Source organism: Danio rerio, chromosome 8 (genome assembly GCF_052040795.2).
Source record: "Danio rerio strain M-AB ecotype USA chromosome 8, GRCz13ab, whole genome shotgun sequence".
Lineage (NCBI taxonomy): Eukaryota > Metazoa > Chordata > Actinopteri > Cypriniformes > Danionidae > Danio > Danio rerio.
The window spans coordinates 1,511,752-1,532,226 of record NC_141028.1 but is presented as its reverse complement, the minus strand read 5'-3'; the positions used below and the strand labels follow the sequence as shown (position 1 = coordinate 1,532,226).

General features: G+C 38.0%; 1 protein-coding gene across 2 annotated transcripts in view; it reads left to right on the top strand.

The window, feature by feature from the left end:
* Positions 1-2,763: 2,763 nt before the first annotated feature.
* smyd1b (SET and MYND domain containing 1b) overlaps positions 2,764-20,475 on the top strand; it is a 36,005-nt gene continuing 18,293 nt past the window's right edge. The window contains 5 exon segments of one of the 2 annotated variants that reach the window (NM_001039636.1): positions 2,787-2,908; positions 9,286-9,462; positions 11,305-11,518; positions 14,979-15,109; positions 19,314-19,352. In NM_001039636.1, the coding sequence (NP_001034725.1) occupies positions 2,787-2,908; positions 9,286-9,462; positions 11,305-11,518; positions 14,979-15,109; positions 19,314-19,352 (683 nt within the window). 2 annotated transcript variants of the gene reach the window in all.

Genomic DNA, 20,475 nt, shown 5'->3' with positions numbered 1-20,475 from the left:
CATGTTCGAAAATGGAGCAGGATGAAGCACAAGCTTATTATTTTCCCAACCTTAAAAAGGACATGTCACTCCGCTGCTCATCCGTTTGCACTGGCTGCCAGTTGCTGCTCGCATCAAATTCAAAGCTCTGATGTTTGCCTACAAAGTGACTTCTGGCTTTGCTCCTTCTTATCTGCTCTCACTTCTGCAGATGTATGTGTCCTCCAGAAACTTGCGTTCTGTGAATGAACGTCACCTCGTGGTTCCATCCCAAAGAGGGAAGAAATCACTTTCCCGAACTCTTGCATTCAATCTGCCCAGTTGGTGGAATAAACTCCCTAACTGCATCAGAACGGCAGAGTCACTCGCTGTCTTCAAGAAACCACTAAAAACTCAACTATTTAGTCTCCACTTTTTTTACATAAGACATATTTGATCTTTTTGGCATCTTTGACAAATTTTATGTTTGAATCCATTTGTACCTTTACATTTTGTAACATAGACACAGAGAGAAAAAGAGTACACAGTACTGCAAATAGCCATTAATTAAAAGTTCATCAGGCCTTTCTCATTTTATCCATTTTCAATCACCTTCATCATTATATTGCTTTAGTAATAAATACTTATACAACTTTTTAAATAGATTAATATCCTGACATTGTTTGAGAGTCTGATCTAGACTGTTTTACACCACAGACAGACATACACACACTTTATAAAGCTGTCCTTGTTTTCAACCTCCTAAAATTTAGTTCTCTCTTTAGGTCTTTCTTTAAAAAACTTTTGTATGCATTTTGGATGTAATTCATTTCTAGCTTTAAATATAAATTGTGCTGTTTTAAATTTAAGGTCAAAATTATTCACCCCTTTAGGCTATATTTTGTTTTCTTCAGAACAAACCATCATTATACAATGACTTACCTAATTCCCCTAACCTGCCTAGTTACCCTAATTACTCTAGTGAAGCCTTTAAATGTCACTTTAAGCTGTATAGAAGTGTCTTGAAGAATATCTAGTCTAATATTATTTACTGTCATCATGACAAAGAAAAAATAAATCAGTTATTAGAGATGAGTTATTAACACTGTTATGATTAGAAATGTGCTGAAGAAATCTGCTCTCCGTTAAACAGAAACTGGGGAAAAAATAAACAGGAAGGCTAATAATTCTGACTTCAACTGTATATATACAGTATATATAAAGTTAATATATATATATATAAGCTATAAGCTTTCTAAAGCTTTTTAATATAAATAAAATATAAAAATCTTATAATGTTTGCAGAATTGGTATGTGGAAGACTCAAACTAAATGTATAAATAACGTGTTAATAATAAATTTATATATTTACAAATTAAAACTGTAATCATTGTAAAAACTTTGTAACAAATAAAACATTTTACAAATGTATTAAATTTAAATGAACTTAAATTAAAAATGCTAAAAACCTAAGAAGTGATCAGATCTGGTATGTAGAGGACAATGAATAAAACATTTGTCTGTCTATATAACAACTAGTTTTTTACAAGTTTTAGACTTTAATATAAATTAAACTAATCGTCACGGCGGCGCAGTGGGTAGCACGATCACCTCACAGCAAGAAGGTCGCTGAGCCGAGCCCTGGCTGGGTCAGATGGTGTTTCTGTGTGGAGTTTGCATGTTCTCCCCCAGCCTGATCTCACGAGAAAACGTTAGTATTTTACGTTTTGTCAGTTAATTCGTACGAATTCGTACGAAATTGTACTATTTTAAAAAGGAGGCACCTAACCCCACCCCTAAACCCAACCGTCATAGGGGGATGAGCAAATCGGACTGAAATGTACGAATTAGATCGTACGAATTCATACGAATTAGCCACTAAATAAAAAAGTTACGAATTGACGTGAGATTGTGTTGTCTCCCCATGTTGGCGTGGGTTTCCTCCGGGTGCTCCCCCACAGACTAAACACATGCGCTATAGGGGAATTGATCAACTAAATTGGCCGTAGTGTATGTGTGAATGCGGGAGTGTATGGGTGTTTCCCAGTGTTGGGTTGCAGCTGGAAGGGCATCTGTGTAAATCAAATGCTGGATAAGTTGGCGGTTCATTCTGCTGTGGCGACCCCTTGATTAATAAAGGGAGTAAGCTGAAGGAAAATGAATGAATGAATGAATAAATTAAACTTTTACAAATTTATTACATTTAAATAAACCTAAAAATTTAATAAAAAATAGAAATTTTATAATGTTAGCAGAACTGGTATGTGGAAGACACAAACTAAATGTATATATAACGTGTTAATAATTAATTTGTATATTTACACACTTTAATTTAAAAACTTTTAAAACCTTTTTAACCAATAAAACATTTTTAAAAATGTATTAAATTTAAATTAACTTAAATTAAAAGTGCTAAAAACCTAAAAAGTGATCAGATCTGGTATGCAGTAGTGGAAGGCCCCAGAAGGTGTGTGTTTCTGGGGGAGGAAGGTGCTGGATCTGGCAGCTGTTTTCCCCTTGACTGGCGGCTCCAACTGAGGGCCAAAAATACCCCGCAGGGTCCCACATGAGGTGAATTCACCCATAACACATGAGTGCAAACATTCGATTTCTTTAAAAACATTACACCTACAGCAGCTGCAGTGGTTCTTCACTCTATTATCTACCATTTGCTCAAACCTCCAGGCCTGTAGAAATGAAGCGTCCCGTCTGGAGTCTCCTGGTTTGACCCTGGACACCCCCATGCTGAACCCTGACATGGTACAGCTGAAGACTGGTCTATTTGAGACGCAGCCGCTGGGCATCAGTGCAGACGCTGAAGATCCAGAATGGAGTTTGTGGAAGTTTTTGATTCTCCAGGGAAGGGCCGCGGGCTGAGGGCCACCAAAGAGGCTTGGGCTGGAGACGTGCTGTTCGCTGAGCCACCCTTCGCTTCTGTGGTGTTCGACAGGTAATACAGGTGAAATCTGGGATGATTACAGGTGAAGGGTGCTGGATACACTGTAAAATAATGATTAGGTGACTTTACCTGAAATAGTGAGTAAACTCAGTGCTTGAAAGTGATTAGTTGACTTGAAAAATGTGAGTAACCTGATGATTTTGAAGTGATTAGTTGAGCTTACTTTAAAAAGTAAGTAAACCCAATGCATTTGAAGCAATACTTAAAAAAACTGAACAAACACTGGAAAACTGATGAGTTGACCTTTCCTAAAGTGAATAAACCTGTTGCTCTTAGTTGAACCCCAGTTGAACTAAAGTGATCAGTTGACTTCACCTGAAGTGAGTAAACCTGTTGCTTTCAAACTAATTGGCTGACTTTAAAAATGTGAGTCATCTGTTGATTTGAATGTGGTTAGTTGAGTTTACTTTAAAACATGAGCACTCTAAAAAAATATTGTTGTAAAAAACAAAACAAATTAACGCAACAGTTTGCATTAATATATTCTAGTTAAGACAACATCAAACCAAATGAAGTTCAGACAACAAACTTTATTATGTTAGCCAAATCTTTTCTCTTCAATCAGAGGCATTTTCACATAGCAAAAACCTCAAATTTTTAAGTTGGGTACTTAAAAAATAAGCTGTTTCACTTAGTTTTTTAAATAAAAATTTAAAACAAATTCAGTGTTATGTACTTAATTACAGTTTCAAATTTAGAACCTCAAATAAAATTAAGTATCCGAAATTGTTAATTTTTTTGTTTGTTTTCAAATTTACTGTTCATGCTTGTAAGAAATACATTTAACAACAACATTTTTGTTTTCTGGTAATTTTTTATTTGTATTAAACCACAGGTTTTTATTGTTTTACAAAACAAAAACATGCACTGTCCCATATTATCAGTAAAAAAAATAAAACATCAGTGTGTGGACTTAAAAATACAAAACAACTCCATTAGTGTGGAATAATTTAGTTATTAACCCAATTTCTTCATTCACTCATTCATTTTCTTGTTGGCTTAGTCCCTTTATTAATCCGGGGTCGCCACAGCGGAATGAACCGCCAACTTATCCAGCAAGTTTTTACGCAGCGGATGCCCTTCCAACACACACACATTCACACACACACTCATACACTACGGACAATTTAGCCTACCCAATTCGACCCAAATTCTTGCTACAAACAAAGAAATATTGTTTTAAAGTAACTGACAGATACATTTACCTTCAAAATAGCTGCATTTTTGAATTGATGTAATTGTCATTATTTTCCTGCTTTTGAAAACTTAATAAACTTATTTTGGCAGCTTAAAAGTTTTAATCCAATCAGCAATTTAGAATTTTTAAGTTACAATAATGTATTAAACTATGTAGTGGTAACAGACCTCTTGAGTTAGGTTCACTTAAGCCTAAGGTCCACAGTCTAGCAAAAAGTCTTGGAGTTATCTTCGACACTAAAGTTAAAGTTTGACAAGCAAATAAATTCAGTCGTCAAACGTGGTTTCTGTCAATTAATAAACATTGCCAAATTAAAACCTTTTCTGTGGCGAGGCAGTGGCGCAGTAGGTAGTGCTGTCGCCTCACAGCAAGAAGGTCGCTGGGTCGAGCCTCGGCTCAGTTGGCGTTTCTGTGTGGAGTTTGCATGTTCTCCGTTGCGTTCGCGTGGGTTTCCTCCGGGTGCTCCGGTTTCCCCCACAGTCCAGACATGTGGTAAAGGTGAATTGGGTAGGTTAAATTGTCCGTAGTTTGTGAGTGTGTGTGTGGATGTTTCCCAGAGATGGGTTGCGACTGGAAGGGCATCCGCTGCATAAAGACTTGCTGAATAAGTTGGCGGTTCATTCCGCTGTGGCTACCCCAGATTAATAAAGGGACTAAGCTGACAAGAAATGAATGAACCTTTTCTGTCTTTTAGTGCAGGGGTTCGCAAACTTTTCAGCCCGCGACCCCCAAAATGACAATGCCAGTGACTTGTGACCCCCAATATCCTCTGAGGTGGTTATAAATACAGAAACCTTGCATGCAATAGCGCACACACACCAATACACCCAAGTCTATTCTTTGTTTATTTTTTTAATGTATATCAGTGCTGTAAATGGGCCAGAAAGTTTAACTTGGTGTTAAAAAATCAATCTGCTGCATCCGACACTATTTCTGTTCTTTCATAGTAGGCGAGGCAGTGGCGCAGTAGGTAGTGCTGTTGCCTCACAGCAAGAAGGTCGCTGGGTCGAACCTCGGCTCAGTTGGCATTTCTGTGTGGAGTTTGCATGTTCTCCCTGCCTTCGCGTGGGTTTCCTCCGGGTGCTCCGGTTTCCCCCACAGTCCAAACACATGTGGTACAGGTGAATTGGGTAGGCTAAATTGTCCGTAGTGAATGAGTGTGAATGAGTGTATGTGGGTATTTCCCAGTGATGGGTTGCGGCTGGAAGGGCATCCGCTGTGTAAAAAAACTTGCTGGATAAGTTGGCGTTTCATTCCGCTGTGGCGACCCCGGATTAAGAAAGGGACTAAGCCGACAAGAAAATGAATGAATGAATAATATATAGTACTCCAGGGGTCGCAATCCAATAGAACTATAAGCTACTACAGTAACTATATAGTATGTAGTAACTATAAATGACTATTTTTTCCTCTTCAGTAGGTTATGAACAAAAATATGGTAAATATTATGGTTCAATAAAAAAAAAAAAAGATTTTTGGAAGTCACCAGGCGACCCCTCTTTATTGGCCCCATTTCTGTGTGGAGTTTGCATGTTCTCCCCGTGTCCGCACCTGATTGTCACTTTAATAATGTAATTCTTTGTTTTAGGCATGATGATAGGTCACCGAGGATATTAACAGCAGATTCAGTGAGCTGATCTGCGCATCTCTGATAGTAAAATAATACGCTAATCATAAACATTTTTAAATGAACATTTATTTATGAAAACAAAAGTTTGTTTTTAGGCAACATTATCTTCATTTTCAAATAGATACAGAAAGTAAAAATAAGAAATTCTCAGCCTAAATGGCAGCTATCTTGGGTTTACTGAGTCTTTTTCTTTGCACTGTGCAAAAACAGAAGAGCATCTACTGTGCCTAAATTCAGGCGATTCCGCCTCGTTTTCAAAACACGGCACTGAATGAGTGTTTGCTCGCACCGCTTGTTGTAGGAATGCACAAGGTTCTCCTTGCAAGGCACTGCAGTCATGTAAATAAGTCCAAAACAATAGCAGATTATCCTCTGATGACTCCTCTAACTGAAAGTTTGAACAGTACTCTTGACCTTCATCCATTATTCATCTCATCATCCCATTCTGCAAAGCCCACTCTCTGCTTTTTCTCTGGTCCACTGCCATGTGCTGCTACATCCACCCTCAATTAATCATAATGTATTTTTTTTTATCACCCAACCCACCTGACCCGTGTATTATTCGATGAGCTCGTGGATAGAACCGCCATCCGCGCATCACTATGTAGTGTGAATGAGGCTTCAGAATAACCCCAGTTGAACTCAGCTGATCTAAAGCAATTAGTTGACTTTATTTAAAGTGAGAAAACCTGTTGACTTTAAAATGTGAATGAACAGTTGGTTTAATGTGATTTAGTTTACTTTAAAACAATTAGTTGACTTTACAAAGAATGGATAAATCTGTTCCTCTTTGTTGAACCCCAGTTGAACTAAAGCGATAAGTTAACATTAAAAAGTGAGTAAACCGGTTGACTTTACTTAAAATAGTGAGTAAACTTGTTGCTCTTAAAGTGATCAGTTTCTTTTGTAAGGTTTTACAAAAGAAAAGTCTCAAAAACACAGTAATATTAATAAGTAATACTAAAACGAAAATGAAAACAGAAATGAAAACTGCATTTTTTCCAGTTATTTTAAAGTGAATTCGACAAGAAAACATGAATGCAAATGCATATATATATATATATATATAAATATATATGTTTCTTAGGACTAACAGTTTACTTTTAAAATGAGCTTTTAAGACAATTATTTAATGAACTTATTTAAATGTTTTTTAATCATTAATATACTTATCAATATATTTTATTCTATTTTCATTGTAATTGTATTCAAATTTTTTTTTATTAACATTTTAAAGAAGGAAAGTTGCCTTGGGAATTACATTTTTTATATATATAAAAAAATTATATATATATATATATATATATATATATATATATATATATATATATATATATATATATATATATATATATATATATATCATTTATATATATATATATAAAATTTACATAAGTAATAAAATTTAGTTAAAACTTAAAATAAATATAATAATATAATGGTAAATAAAATAACTATAAATTTATTTAAATATTGATAACTTTTTTATTAATTAAAAAAGTAAAAATAATATTATATAACTTTAAATTTAGTTAAACTTGAATGTACACAAAACAAAATGTCCAAACTTTCATTTGTGCAAACGGAAGAGAGTCGTTTTCAGCCCGATTACATAATGCTCTCTTATTCAGTCATGTGTTTGGAAAGAAAGTCCCATGTACGTCGTCTTAATTCACTATTTCATGGATATTTCAGTGTGTCACTTGCCATCTCAATCTTTAAGGTCCATTCAGTCGAGTCAGATGTCGTGCCTAAAAATAACTCGTGGAATTTCTGAAAGATAATGTGTGTGTGTGTGTGTGTGTGTGTGTGTGTGTGTGTGTGTGTGTAGATTCCAGAGCACAGGGAGTCTAAAAACAGCCTGTGAAATCAGGATTAGAATCGAGTTACTGAAGATCAGAAGTGAGGAATGTAGTTTGCTCACCATGAAGGGCCAATATGAACATGATGCTTTAATAAATAAAAAAAAAGGGTTGCATAGAATAATTCAGCATGAAGAATAAGATGAACGAATCATGAGTGCACGAAAACATCAGCCAGTAATAAGATTTGTGCAACATGTACAGTGCATGCGGAAAGTGTTGATAGCACTTCATTTTTTTCACATTAGTTTATGTATCAGCCTTATTCTAAAATGTATTAAATTGATTAATTTCCTCAACATTCTACACACAATCCCGCATAATGACAATGTGAAAAAGAGTTTTTTAAATTGATGCAGATTTAATCAATATAAAACACCTGTAAAATCAGATGTACATCAGTATTCACAGGCTTTGCTCAACACTTTGTTGATGCCCCTTTGGCAGTGATTACAGCCTCAAGTCTCTCTGAATATGATGCACAAGCTCTGCACAGCTGTCTTTGGGAATTTCTGCCCATTCCACTTTGCAGCACCTCTCAAGCTCTATCAGGTCGGATGGGAAGTGACAGTGTGCAGCCATTTTCAGATCTCTCCAGAGATGCTCAATAGGATTTAGGTCTGGGCTCTGGCTGGGTCACTCAAGGACATTCACCGAGTTGTTGTTGTGCCGCTCCATTGATATGTTGGCGGTGTGCTTTGGGTCATTGTCCTGCTGGAAGATGAAGCGTCGCCCCAGTCTGAGGTGGAGAGCACTCTTGTGCAGGTCTTCATTCAGGATGTCTCTGTACATCGCTGCATTCATCTTTCCCTCTATCCTGACTAGTCTTCCAGTTCCTGCTGCTGAAACACATCCCCACAGCATGATGCCAACACCACCATGCTGCACTGTAGGGATGCTGTTAGCCTGCTGATGAGCGCTGCCTGCTGTTCTCCAAACGTAACGCCTGGCGTTCACTCCAAACAGTTCAGTTTGAGTCTCATCAGAGCAGAGAGTTTAGTTTCTGATGGGGACGTTTTGCAAAAGCCATCCCCATCAAAAAAAAAAAAAAAAAGCAAAAGCCCTCGTCTTCGATTTCGACCGCGTTTTCGGATCCCGCCGCGTTCTCGCCCTTATTTTTCGGATTCTGTTTTTCATCTTACCTGATTTCCGGAACCGCTGTTCCCCGGACTCGATCCCGGTCGTCGTCCCCGTGGCCGGCTCCTCCTCCTCCTTCTCCGGGGCCTCCGCTCCGCCGACGCAACGCTGTGAGCTAAGCGGACAAACTGGTTGCATCGGGAAAGCTCTCCACTCGGAGGCGAGCCGTCGGCCGGCGAGCGCGAAGAGGAGGAGCAGAGCGGCGCCACACCGCCCCGCAGCGTTCGCTCGGAAAAAACTAAACGCGGCCTTATATACCTCCGGCCACGTAAATCGCGGTCTCCAGAAACGTCCGCGGGGCTACGTTTCCAGAATGAGCTTGGGTTGAATGAAACAGAGTTCGCTTGTCTAGAAAATGCTTCTGGATTTAAGAATGTTTAGATATTTAGACTAGAAACAAGACAACAAAATAAGTAGAGAAGCCGGTTTTAAGGTCACAGCTGGTTGTATAAGCATTTTGCTGCATCTGTGTGTGTGTGTGTATGCTACATATAAAATCTGGCTTTGAATGTGTGTGTTGTCATTTGTGTTCCTCCTGCAGCCAGGCGTCCAGCATCTGTCACAGCTGTTTCCGGCGTCAGGAGAAGCTGCAGCGCTGCGGACAGTGCAGGTTTGCGCAGTACTGTGATAAAACATGTCAGCGCGCCGGCTGGGAGGAACACAAGCTGGAGTGTGCTGCCATCAAGACCTACGGAAAACCGCCGAGTGAAAACGTCCGGTACGAGCACAAACACATCACTCATGCCATACTATAGGGATAAAGTACAAACAGCTGATGGAGTATACACTAACCTGATCGTTATTCAGACTCTAGATGGCGCCATATAGTTTGCGTGTTTTGTTTGTGTGTGTATAGATTTATTTATATACGTGTATGTGCGTGTGTTTTCACATGTGTGTGTATGTGAGTGTATTCTGTGTAGATGTATGTGTGAGTGTGTGCGTGCATGCATGCGTATAGGTTTGCTCATGCGTGCATGCTTGTGTGTTTGTGTGTGTGTGTGTGTGTGTGTGAGTGTTTGTATGTGTGTATGTATGTAGATCACCGTTGTAGATGTGTGTGGGTGTAGATGTGTGCAGCATCATTACAGCTATGGAGAGAGCCCATAAAGCATGGAAACCCATTGTGTGTGTGTGTGTGTGTGTGTGTGTGTGTAGATTTATATGTGTATGTGTGTGTGTGTGTTCACGTGTATATGCGTGTGTTTCTGCATGCAATTGTCTGTGTAGGTGTGTGCGAGTGTGTAGTTGTGTGTGTGTGTAGATGTGTATATGTGTGTACATGTGAGTGTGTGTGTGCATAGTGGTATGTGTTTGGTCTTGTGCGTGTGTATGTATATAAACCATATGTGTAGACGTGTGTGGGTGTAGACGTGTGTTTAATGTGTAGGTTTGTGTAATGTATGTGTGTGTGGGGATGGTTTTTATCACATTATCTGCACCAAATGTCCCCACAAGTATAGCATTACCAGTCAATTTTGAGTTTGTGTACATTTTTTTGGACTCCATGAGGAAAACAGCTCATCAATCAGACAGAATGAAGTAAAATTGGGAAAATGCAGATTGTTTACTGTGAGGGTTGGGGATTTAGAAGTAATATGTACAGTAGAAACATCATTACGTCTATGGAGAGAGCCCATAAAGCATGAAAACCCATTTTGTGTGTGTGTGTGTGTGTACATGTTTTTTTGTGATTGGGTTTAGGGGTAGTGTTGGTGTAGGGCATTAGAAAATACAGCTTGTACAGTATAAAAACAATGGAAACCAATGTATTGTCACAAAAACAAACCTGTGTGTGTGTGTGTGTGTGTGTGTGTGTGTGTGTGTGTGTGTGTGTGTGTGTGTGTGTGTGTGTGTGTAGATTTATATGTGTATGTGTGTGTGTGTTCACGTGTATATATGCGTGTGTTTCTGCATGCAATTGTCTGTGAAGATGTGTGCGAGTGTGTAGTTGTGTGTGTGTGTGTAGATGTGTATATGTGTGTACATGTGAGTGTGTGTGTGCATAGTGGTATGTGTTTGGTCTTGTGCGTGTGTATGTATATAAACCATATGTGTAGATGTGTGTGGGTGTAGACGTGTGTTTAATGTGTAGGTTTGTGTAATGTATGTGTGTGTGGGGATGGTTTTTATCACATTATCTGCACCAAATGTCCTCACAAGTATAGCATTACCTGTCAATTTTGAGTTTGTGTACATTTTTTTGGACTCCATGTGGAAAACAGCTCATCAATCAGACAGAATGAAGTAAAATTGTGAAAATGCAGATTGTTTACTGTGAGGGTTGGGGATTTAGAAGTAATATGTACAGTAGAAACATCATTATGTCTATGGAGAGAGCTCATAAATCACGAAAACCCATTGTGTGTGTGTGTGTGTGTGTACATGTTTTTTTGTGATTGGGTTTAGGGGTAGTGTTGGTGTAGGTCAATAGAAAATTCAGCTTGTACAGTATGAAAACAATGGAAACCAATGTATTGTCACAAAAACAAACCTCTGTGTGTGTGTGTGTGTGTGTGTGTGTGTGTGTGTGTGTGTGTGTGTGTGTGTGTGTGTGTAGTCTGGCGGCCCGTATCCTGTGGCGTATGGATAAGCAGGGCAGTGTGGTGTCCGACAATCAGCTGACGACTCTGGAGGATCTGGAGGATCACATCTGCGACATCTCAGAAGACGACCTGAAGGACTTTAAAGTGGACATCCACAACTTTCTGGACTACTGGCCACGCAACAGCAAACCGCACACGGTGGACAGCGTCTCGCACATCCTCGGCGTGGTACGTCAACGTCCAACATATTAATGCCAAAATGTTAATGCACAACATTGAAAAATGGAACATCAGGCGATCACCAGACACAGTGGCTAGCAGTTTTCCAAAGTTACTAGCCACTCTGCATTTTCACTAGCCACAGTTTTGTTGTTGGGAAAATATTTTTATACGCATAAACATGACTTTGACATTACTTGATTTAGATTTTGTGTTTTGTCCACGTCTCCTCATTCATTTCACATTGTGTGTGTCGTGTATGAGCAAATGGGTCATGGTTTCCTAGTGTTATGCTGCAATCAGTTTTTATTTCACATCACTGTTCAGAACTCAAAATTAAGGATTTAGCAAATGTATCTCTGACCACACCAAACTATAGCCCCTTTCACACATACAGACCTTTCCGGAAAATTGCCGGCAATTTTCCGGAAAGGTTGTATGTGTGAACAGGCCCTTTTTGAAAATACCGGTAAATTCGTTCTGGCTATTTTCCGGAAAGAGAAGTTGTAACATTACCGGCAATTTGCCGGAATGCTGCGCTGTGTGAATGCAGAAGGAAGATTGCCGTAATAAGCGCGTGCACGTCTAGAACGTGCTGACGTGAGACGTCTGCTTTAGCCAATCACAACAGTCAGTCGCATTTACGTCCGCGCGGTTTGTGAGAATAAAAACCTTTGAATATTTTTCCATACTCATTTAGCTGCTAGAAGTTAGTCAGATCACGTTTATATGTTCTTCTTTATGTCAACTGTGTAAATAATCATCGATGAGATGCTTATGTTTGTTTACCTTCAAGCTTCAGCCTGTGAGCGCCTGCACACGCACATATTATGAACATCTCGACATGCGAAAGTGATCCTGCGAAAGTTGTTCACAATATTGATCATCCATAGAGTTTGTAATTTAGTCAAATGTTTACAAACACAGGCGCAGCCGTTTAAAGCTCATTTGTGGTGAATGATGTCAGAATTTAGCGGTATTTTGGAATGGATGTGTGAATGCTCTTTTCCGGAAAATTTCCGTAACGTCCTCGCCTGTGTGAACAGCGCTTTTTTGAATATACCGGTAAAGTCGTTCCGGAAATTTTCCAGATATTTAGCGGTATCACTGTGTGAAAGGGGCTAATAATTATTTCTTAGCCACAGATTTTAAATGTGTCAAAACAAGCTAAATATAGCTGTATACTATACTATCTATTAAACATTCTGCGTCAAGCGCACAAGTATGTTACGGCGTTGATGCATAGCCCTACGCTGTGGCCGTCGGCTTCGCTGACGTGCACCTCTCAAAAAATGTAACTACACATCGCAATGACACGTAGCGTCTGTGATTGGTCGGCTTGGTTGCGCTGACGAGTCAGGGCGGGACCGAGAGCGGCGCGAGCCCAATGGAGCGATTGTTTACAAGTGTGGAGTCCCGTGAAGGAGCTCTGGATGGAACGTTTTGTTTTGTGTTTACCTCATAGTTAAAGTTGTTGCACGTCCGCCACTACCTGCCTCAAAATGAGCGGGTTTGAGCCACTTGTACATCCCGGAAGCGTTCAGAAAGAACAGAGACACATTTACACCTCACTGCCAACTAGCGTTTTAGACGTGTTAATGCAGACCAACAGAGACAGCGCACAGAAGTATAAATGCACAGCTACGCGCGTTGCATGCGCTGTTGGTTGTGCCGGTCACCTGACGCAGAAGTATAAACCAGGCTTAACTATCAGGCACCTATTGAGTTATGCGTTCCAGTAAAACATGTACGAATAAAATGGAGCTAGAGCTTTTTAAAATGAATGACGGTGAATGGAAGTCCAACATGTGAGCCGTCTGACAAAACAGTGCCCTTCTGAATCAAATCAGCAGGATGCCCTTCTGGATCTTTCACTTCCTAGACACTACTGACCACGCTTACATGGCCATCTGTAATCTAGTTATTTGCCATAATAGACAATAATATAATTAAAGTGTTTACGTGAAGTACTTTCATGTAAGAGTTTCCTGTAATCCTGATTTTAACTGCAGTTCGGCAGTTTCACATTCACTCATGAACATTTCATTCATGCCCCCGTGACAAACTGGGCTATTAGACGCAAATAAGGAGTAAAGTGGAGATCTGCACAAGACTAAATTTTGAATCAAATCAGCCATTCTGAGCATTAAAAAAAATTTGTGATTATTATTATTGATCCACAAGTAGAGCTCGGCTTCACCACATAATTACATTCAACATCATCACGTCACATAAAAACAAATACATTTAAGATCAAATGCAGCACATTAAAAACCCACAATTAACCCTAATCATGCTCTAATCCCAGCAATTAAATCTCAGTTGGCACAAATGATATTTAATACACACGTTTTCTTTTTTAAGGTAGCCTGAAATGTCTTTTTGATGGCAAAGGTTGAACTTTTATATTTAAAGTGGTTTAAATCTAGTTGTGTGTCAGCAGACTGTGAATATCTCCAGCCTCTAATGGTAGAACAATTAATTAATTTTATTTATTATAATCATACTAGATAAATCAGTCTGCAGAAACACTTTGATTGACATTCTCCCTTTGCACGTGTCATCAGAGGGGGAAAGCCCCGCCCACTAGTGTCCATCTCTCCCTCATTAGCATAAACAGCAGCCCTGAGTGAGAAGCAGCCGTCTGTCCATTAGCCATTAGAGTGTTTGAGCTGCTGAAGATAACGTCAGCATAGATTAAAGCTGCGGTCACACTAGAGTTTGTGTGTGCAAAATTTTGTCGTGCGGAGCTGCGAAAAGGGGCGGGATTAAACAACATGAGTAGACATTTAAAAAGCTCGCGATTGCTCCATGTTTTAAATTTCTGTACTGAGAGGTCATGTTTTGATCCTCGGTTGGTCTCACGCAGTGAAGTGATGCGATTTCGCAGGTCAGACTACACCAAGCTTAAACTCTGCACCGCAGCAACCTGCGAAATTTGACGCATGACCCCGCGTTTCCGGTCTGACGCATTCACGTATGCATGAATGGTAGTCTACGGGAGGAAAAGCCCAGTGTGACCGCAGCCTAAGAGGATTACGCCCCATTCACACGGGGCGTCAGCGTCAACGCTTCCCCTTCACTTTGAATGGGTGACATCAGGTGTTGCCGAACTGCATTGTGGATCCGTCGGCGCCGCTTCAGAGGTGTTGCACGCTGCAGAAGTTGGGACTAGCTCAACTTTCCAAGCTCTGATGGATGCATCAGCCAATCAGATCGCTGTATGCAAATACACCAGCTAGACAGTGGCTTATTGCTAACTGGATTTCATTGGCTGACGCTTCTATGACGATCGCTTCAGCCACAACTTCAGACACGCCTTCAGTCAAGCGTTGACGCTGAAGCCCCGTGTGAATGGGGCGTCATAGATGTGGAGTTTTAGATGAGACAGGATTCTCCATAGTAATGTCATTATTACATGTAATCTCCTAACAAGACTTATATATCCTGTGCTCTTTCTGTGTGTCAGATCAACTGTAACGGGTTCATGGTGAGCGATCAGCGCGGCCTGCAGGCGGTCGGTGTGGGGTTATTTCCCAATCTGTGTTTGGTGAACCATGACTGCTGGCCCAACTGCACTGTCATCCTCAACAATGGAAAGTAAGTGTGTGTTCGTAAGTGCGTGTTCGTAAGTGTGTGTTCGTAAGTGCGTGTTCGTAAGTGTGTGTTCATTTTCTCTGAGATGTAAAGCACCCTGTAGACCCCTGTAAAAAACTGAAGTGATTTCAGTTGTGAAAGACAAAATGCTACAACTTGACGGTAATTTTACTCAAGAATTTCACTTGCTGACTTAGAAGTAGGGGTGTCAAGAGCCCCTTTCACACATTCAGACCGTCTGTATGTGTGAACAGGCCCTTTTTGACAATACCGGTAAATTCGTTCCGGCTATTTTCCAGAAAGAGAAGTTGAAACATTACGAGAGGGGTCTGGCTGCAGACTCGGTGCAGTGCAATCTGAGCTGCATCCAATGCTTTTTAATGCGCTCATCTAACCCCACCCCTAACCCGACCCGTCACCGTGACGTCACTCACTCCATTGAGTGCATTGTGTCTGACAATGCATCGCTGAGTGATGCAATCTCAGCTTTCACCATAAAGGCTGCATCCAGATACTATTGAACATTATCGGTAATTTGCCGGAATGCTGCGCTTTGTGAATGCAGTAGGAAGATTGCTGGGAAGAGAGCGTTGACGTCTAGAACATGCTGACGAAAGACATCTACTTTAGCCAATCAGAACGTGCGGTTTGTGAAAATAAAAGCCTGTGAACGTTTTCCCCAGACACATTTAGCTGCTTGATGTCGAGATCACGTGTCTATCTTCCGGTGTAAATAATTATCGATAAGATGCTTATGATAAGCCGTTGTTTGTTTACCTTCAAGCTCTGACGTCATCTACCAGCACAAATGGAGGCCAGCTAGTGAGTGCTGTGCAGGTAAACCTCACTCCTCTGACCTGTAAAGGTGCTCTGGTGACGGATGCCAGAGGCCATGATCTTTAGCCTCCTTGGTAGAGCAACCGACTCCCATGCGGAAGGTCGCCAGTTCGATACCAGCTCGGAGCGAGTTAGGTGGCGTAGGACCAGCGGAGGTTACACACACACACACATATTTTGAACATCTCAACATGCGAAAGTGTTTCTCTATATGTTTTCATCAAAATTGTTCACAATACTGATCCATCCACAGAGTTTGTAATGTAGTCCAATGTTTACAAATACAAGCGCAGCCGTTTAGAGCTCATTTCTGCTTAATGATGTCAGAATTTACCGCTATTTTGGAATGGATGTATGTGCGTATGTACACTGGGTGGTCAACATCCATTACTTAAACCCGGTCAGAGGTGAAAAGGCAACATTGACGACATAGCAGTTACACATTTAGGAGTGCATTTAGATTTGCGTATTTGGGTGTGTGTATGTGTGTGGTTTCTGAAATAAAGCAATAACAATAAATAAAAAACAATTCTTAAACAAATGTTCTTGAATGCCAATAAATAAACGTTACTGAATGCTGAATAATAATAATAATAATTCATTTTATTTATAAATGGCGCCTTTCTGGACACCCAAGGTCACCTTACAGTAAGCATCAGCAGACATGCTAAACAACTTAAACATTACTAAAAACAATCATTGACCAAACAAGTTGAAACGCAATAGCGAATATAAAAGAACATAATAAAAACATGATAAAAAAAATTGTTTAGTAAAAGCCTGCTTAAAAAGATGGGTCTTTAGACGTGATTTAAAATTGTGAAGACTATCACTGCTCCTAAGATCTACTGGAAGTAGATACAATAGTAATACAAAGGTAATTCCGCTAATGGCCACTAGGCTCTTGCACTAGTTATAACAAATAGCAGCCATGTAGACTCGTTACATCTAGTATAATCTATCAATACAACTTGCTATACATCACATAAACTATTTTTAGTATCTTTAAATACTAATTATAAATGTATAAACATCCTATAGTTTCAATGAGCATTATTAATATAAGTATATGCGGTAAACATTGATTTTAACAGTCTATTTATACAGATCTATGAAGCAAACTCTTTTAGCTAAGGCAGGGGTCACCAATCTCGGTCCTCGAGGGCCGGTGTCCCTCCAGGGTTTAGTTTCAACTTGCCTCAACACACCTGCCTGGTTGTTTCAAGTATACCTAGTAAGACCTTGATTAGCTTGTTCAGGTGTGTTTGATTAGGGTTGGAGCTCAAATCTGCAGGACACCGGCCCTCCAGGAACAAGTTTGGTGACCCCTGAGCTAAGGCATCTTAAAATATTGAGGTAGAACAAAACAGAATACATTAGATAGTATACATAAGCACACTTTTAGCTAACAATAAATAGTAATGTGTACTTACATTCTCAAATGAGGGACAATGAGAAATTGTGACGCGACCTCTGCTCAGACCTGAATGCAATGTGAGTGCGGGCCATTTGGGGAGATGGGAGGGGGGACAAGCCAAGGCAACTGTACATAGTGTGAGCACGCCCTAAAACTGTAGCAGTAATCCACACTCTTGTGTTTTAGGTTCAACAATGCAGGTAATCGTTATGTATTTGCAAAATGTCATTCACACATGCTAAACGACAGACACAGATGTGGCCAGCAAATTCACCTGAGCACTTTCGTTAAGTGTTGCTGTACATCCACATGTCGGCATTCACAACCTCTCAGATCTGGCTGTTTGACGTTTCCATTTCCTAGAATCATAGAATTGGGTGAGAGAGGCAGGTGTGGGCGAGAGACATGCAGGACAGAAGTGAGAGTGTGAACTGAAAGAGCAGGAATAAACCCTGCAGATCCTCATGTGATTCTGGCTTTCTGGGAAACACTGTCATCTGAGTGTGTGTGCGTGTCTGTGTCTGTGTGTGTGTGTGTGTGCAGGGCTGATGACCACACACACTTATCATTAGTGTGTGAATCTACATGCATTTTCTTCTAATCCGATTTTGATACGTCCACACATTGAGATCAGGATGTGCTGAACACTGGGAAACAGCACAGAGAGTCACTTCAGTCCGTTCTGCTTTTATTTTTATCAGTCTCAGTCGTCTAGTAAACATTATTGTTTCAAATTCAAATGAGGACACTAACCTCATCAATAGTGACAGTAAATTATTTTAATACAATTTTATATATATATATATACAGTTGAAGTCAGAATTATTAGCCCCCCTGTTTATTTTTTCCCCCAATATCTGTTTAACAGAGAGATTTCTTCAATCAACACATTTCTAATCATAATAGTTTTAATAACTCATCTTTAATATTAGACTAGATATTCTTCAAGACACTTCTGTACAGCTTAAAGTGACATTTAAAGGCTTAACTGGGTTAATTAGGTTAACTAGGCAGGTTAGGGGAATTAGGCAAGTCATTGTATAACAGTGGTTTGTTCTGGAGACAAACTAATGTTGCAGAAGGGGCGAATAATATTGACCTTAAAATGGTGTTTAAAAAATTAAAAACTGATTTTATTGTTGCCGAAATAAAACAAATAAGACTTTCTCCAGAAGAAAAAATATTATCAGACATACTGTGAAAATGTCTTTGCTCTGTTGAACACCAATTGGGAAATATTAAAAAAAGAATAAAAATTCAAAGGCGGGCTAATAATAATAATTACTTCAACTGTATATGACAGTGTTGGGTAAAGGTTGTTTCAGTTAAGTCACTTAAACAAACGTATACAATTTCATTATTATGTGACATTTTAAGGAAAGTTATGTGAGATATATGAAGAGTTCCAACACAATCTCACGGCAATTCGTAACAATTTGATTAAGTGGCTAATACGTAGGAATTCGTACGATCTAATTTGTACTATTTAGTATGATTTGCTTATCACCCAATGCAATTAGGGGTGGGGTTAGGTGCCACGCCTCCTTTTTAAAATCGTACAGTTTCGTACGACTGAACTCTGAGCCACCGTGGTGCCACATATAATTTAGTAAATATATATTTACTAATATTTTAATATTTTAATATATATAACTTAAAACTAAAAGCAAGATTATTTTGCTCGCTTTAAATAAAAGCTTATTTAAATTTGACTCATGATTTCTGAAATCAAGAGTATATTTTCAATTGTTTTGAAAACGCATAAGCATTTTAAGCATTTTTAGATTTTTTGTAAAGTATTAAAATTAATTTTTGCAGTGCATAAAACAAGTTGTCCCCAAAACACCTGAGGAATTGTGTTGTTTGAGTAGCCTGAAAAGGCAGCAGAAATCATGTTTTGAGTGTAAAATAACCTGGATTGAGACGCTTGTTGGCCTGTTGTTTGTGTTTCAGTCAGTCGGCCATCGATACTGTGTTTCACTCTCAGAAGAGGTGGGTTTTCAGATCTATATATCATATCAGCTTTATTTCATCATCAATAATCAATCATCAGTAATCAATGATCAATCATCAACCCTTCCAAACAGACAAAACACTTCATTATTGATTCTTTACTTCATGTATCATTGTGGGGTCGAATTGATTGTTTTGATTATGAATTTTTTTTTTATGATTTGAATTATTGAATCATTTCTCGTTTTAAGCATTAATTCCCTTGTTTTTAATATGATTTCAATTGACAGTTTCTTGATTTAATAATCTTATAAAATAATCCAAAAATCATTACTCAAAACTTAATTAAAATTAATTTATTGGATTATTTTATTTTTACCTTTTAAAAAATGTTCTATATTCATATTATTTATGTTTTGTTTTATTTTAAATTTAATTTTATGTTATTTAATATTATTAATTTTATTTTAGTATTTGTTTTGTTCTATTTAATAAAATTTTATCTTATTTCATTTTTATTTTATATTTTTACATTTTTGTTTTTTATTTAAATTTTTTATTTAATTAAAATTTTTTACTTTGTTATTTTAATTTTTTTTCCCTTTGTTTTATTCAAATTTTTTATTTCATTTTATTTTATGTTTTATTTTATTTATTTTTGTTATTTTTGTTTTGTTTTATTTAATTTTTTTATTTAATTTTATGTTATTTATTTTTATTAACTTTATTCAATTTACAGTATTTTTGTTTTGTTTTATTTAATTAAATTTTGTTTTGTTTCATTTAATTTTTTCATTTATATTTGTATTATTTTTAGTTTTTTCATTTCATTTCGTTATTTTATTATTTTATTTTATCATTTTTTGTTTTGTTTTGTTTTAATTTTCAATTTCATTTTATTTTATTTTTATTTATTTATTTATTTATTTTTGTTTTTATGTTCGTTTTTTTTTATTTCATAAAATTTTATTTCATTTCATTTAAATTTTTTGGTAATTATTTTATATCTGTATTATTTTTGTTTTTATTTAAATTTGTAATTTAATTTAATTTTCTTATTTTATTTTTCTGTTTTATAATATTTTTTTGTTTAGTTTAGTTTTATTTTATAATTATAATTAATTTTACAATTTTATAATTTTTAATTCTAAGTTTAGATTTA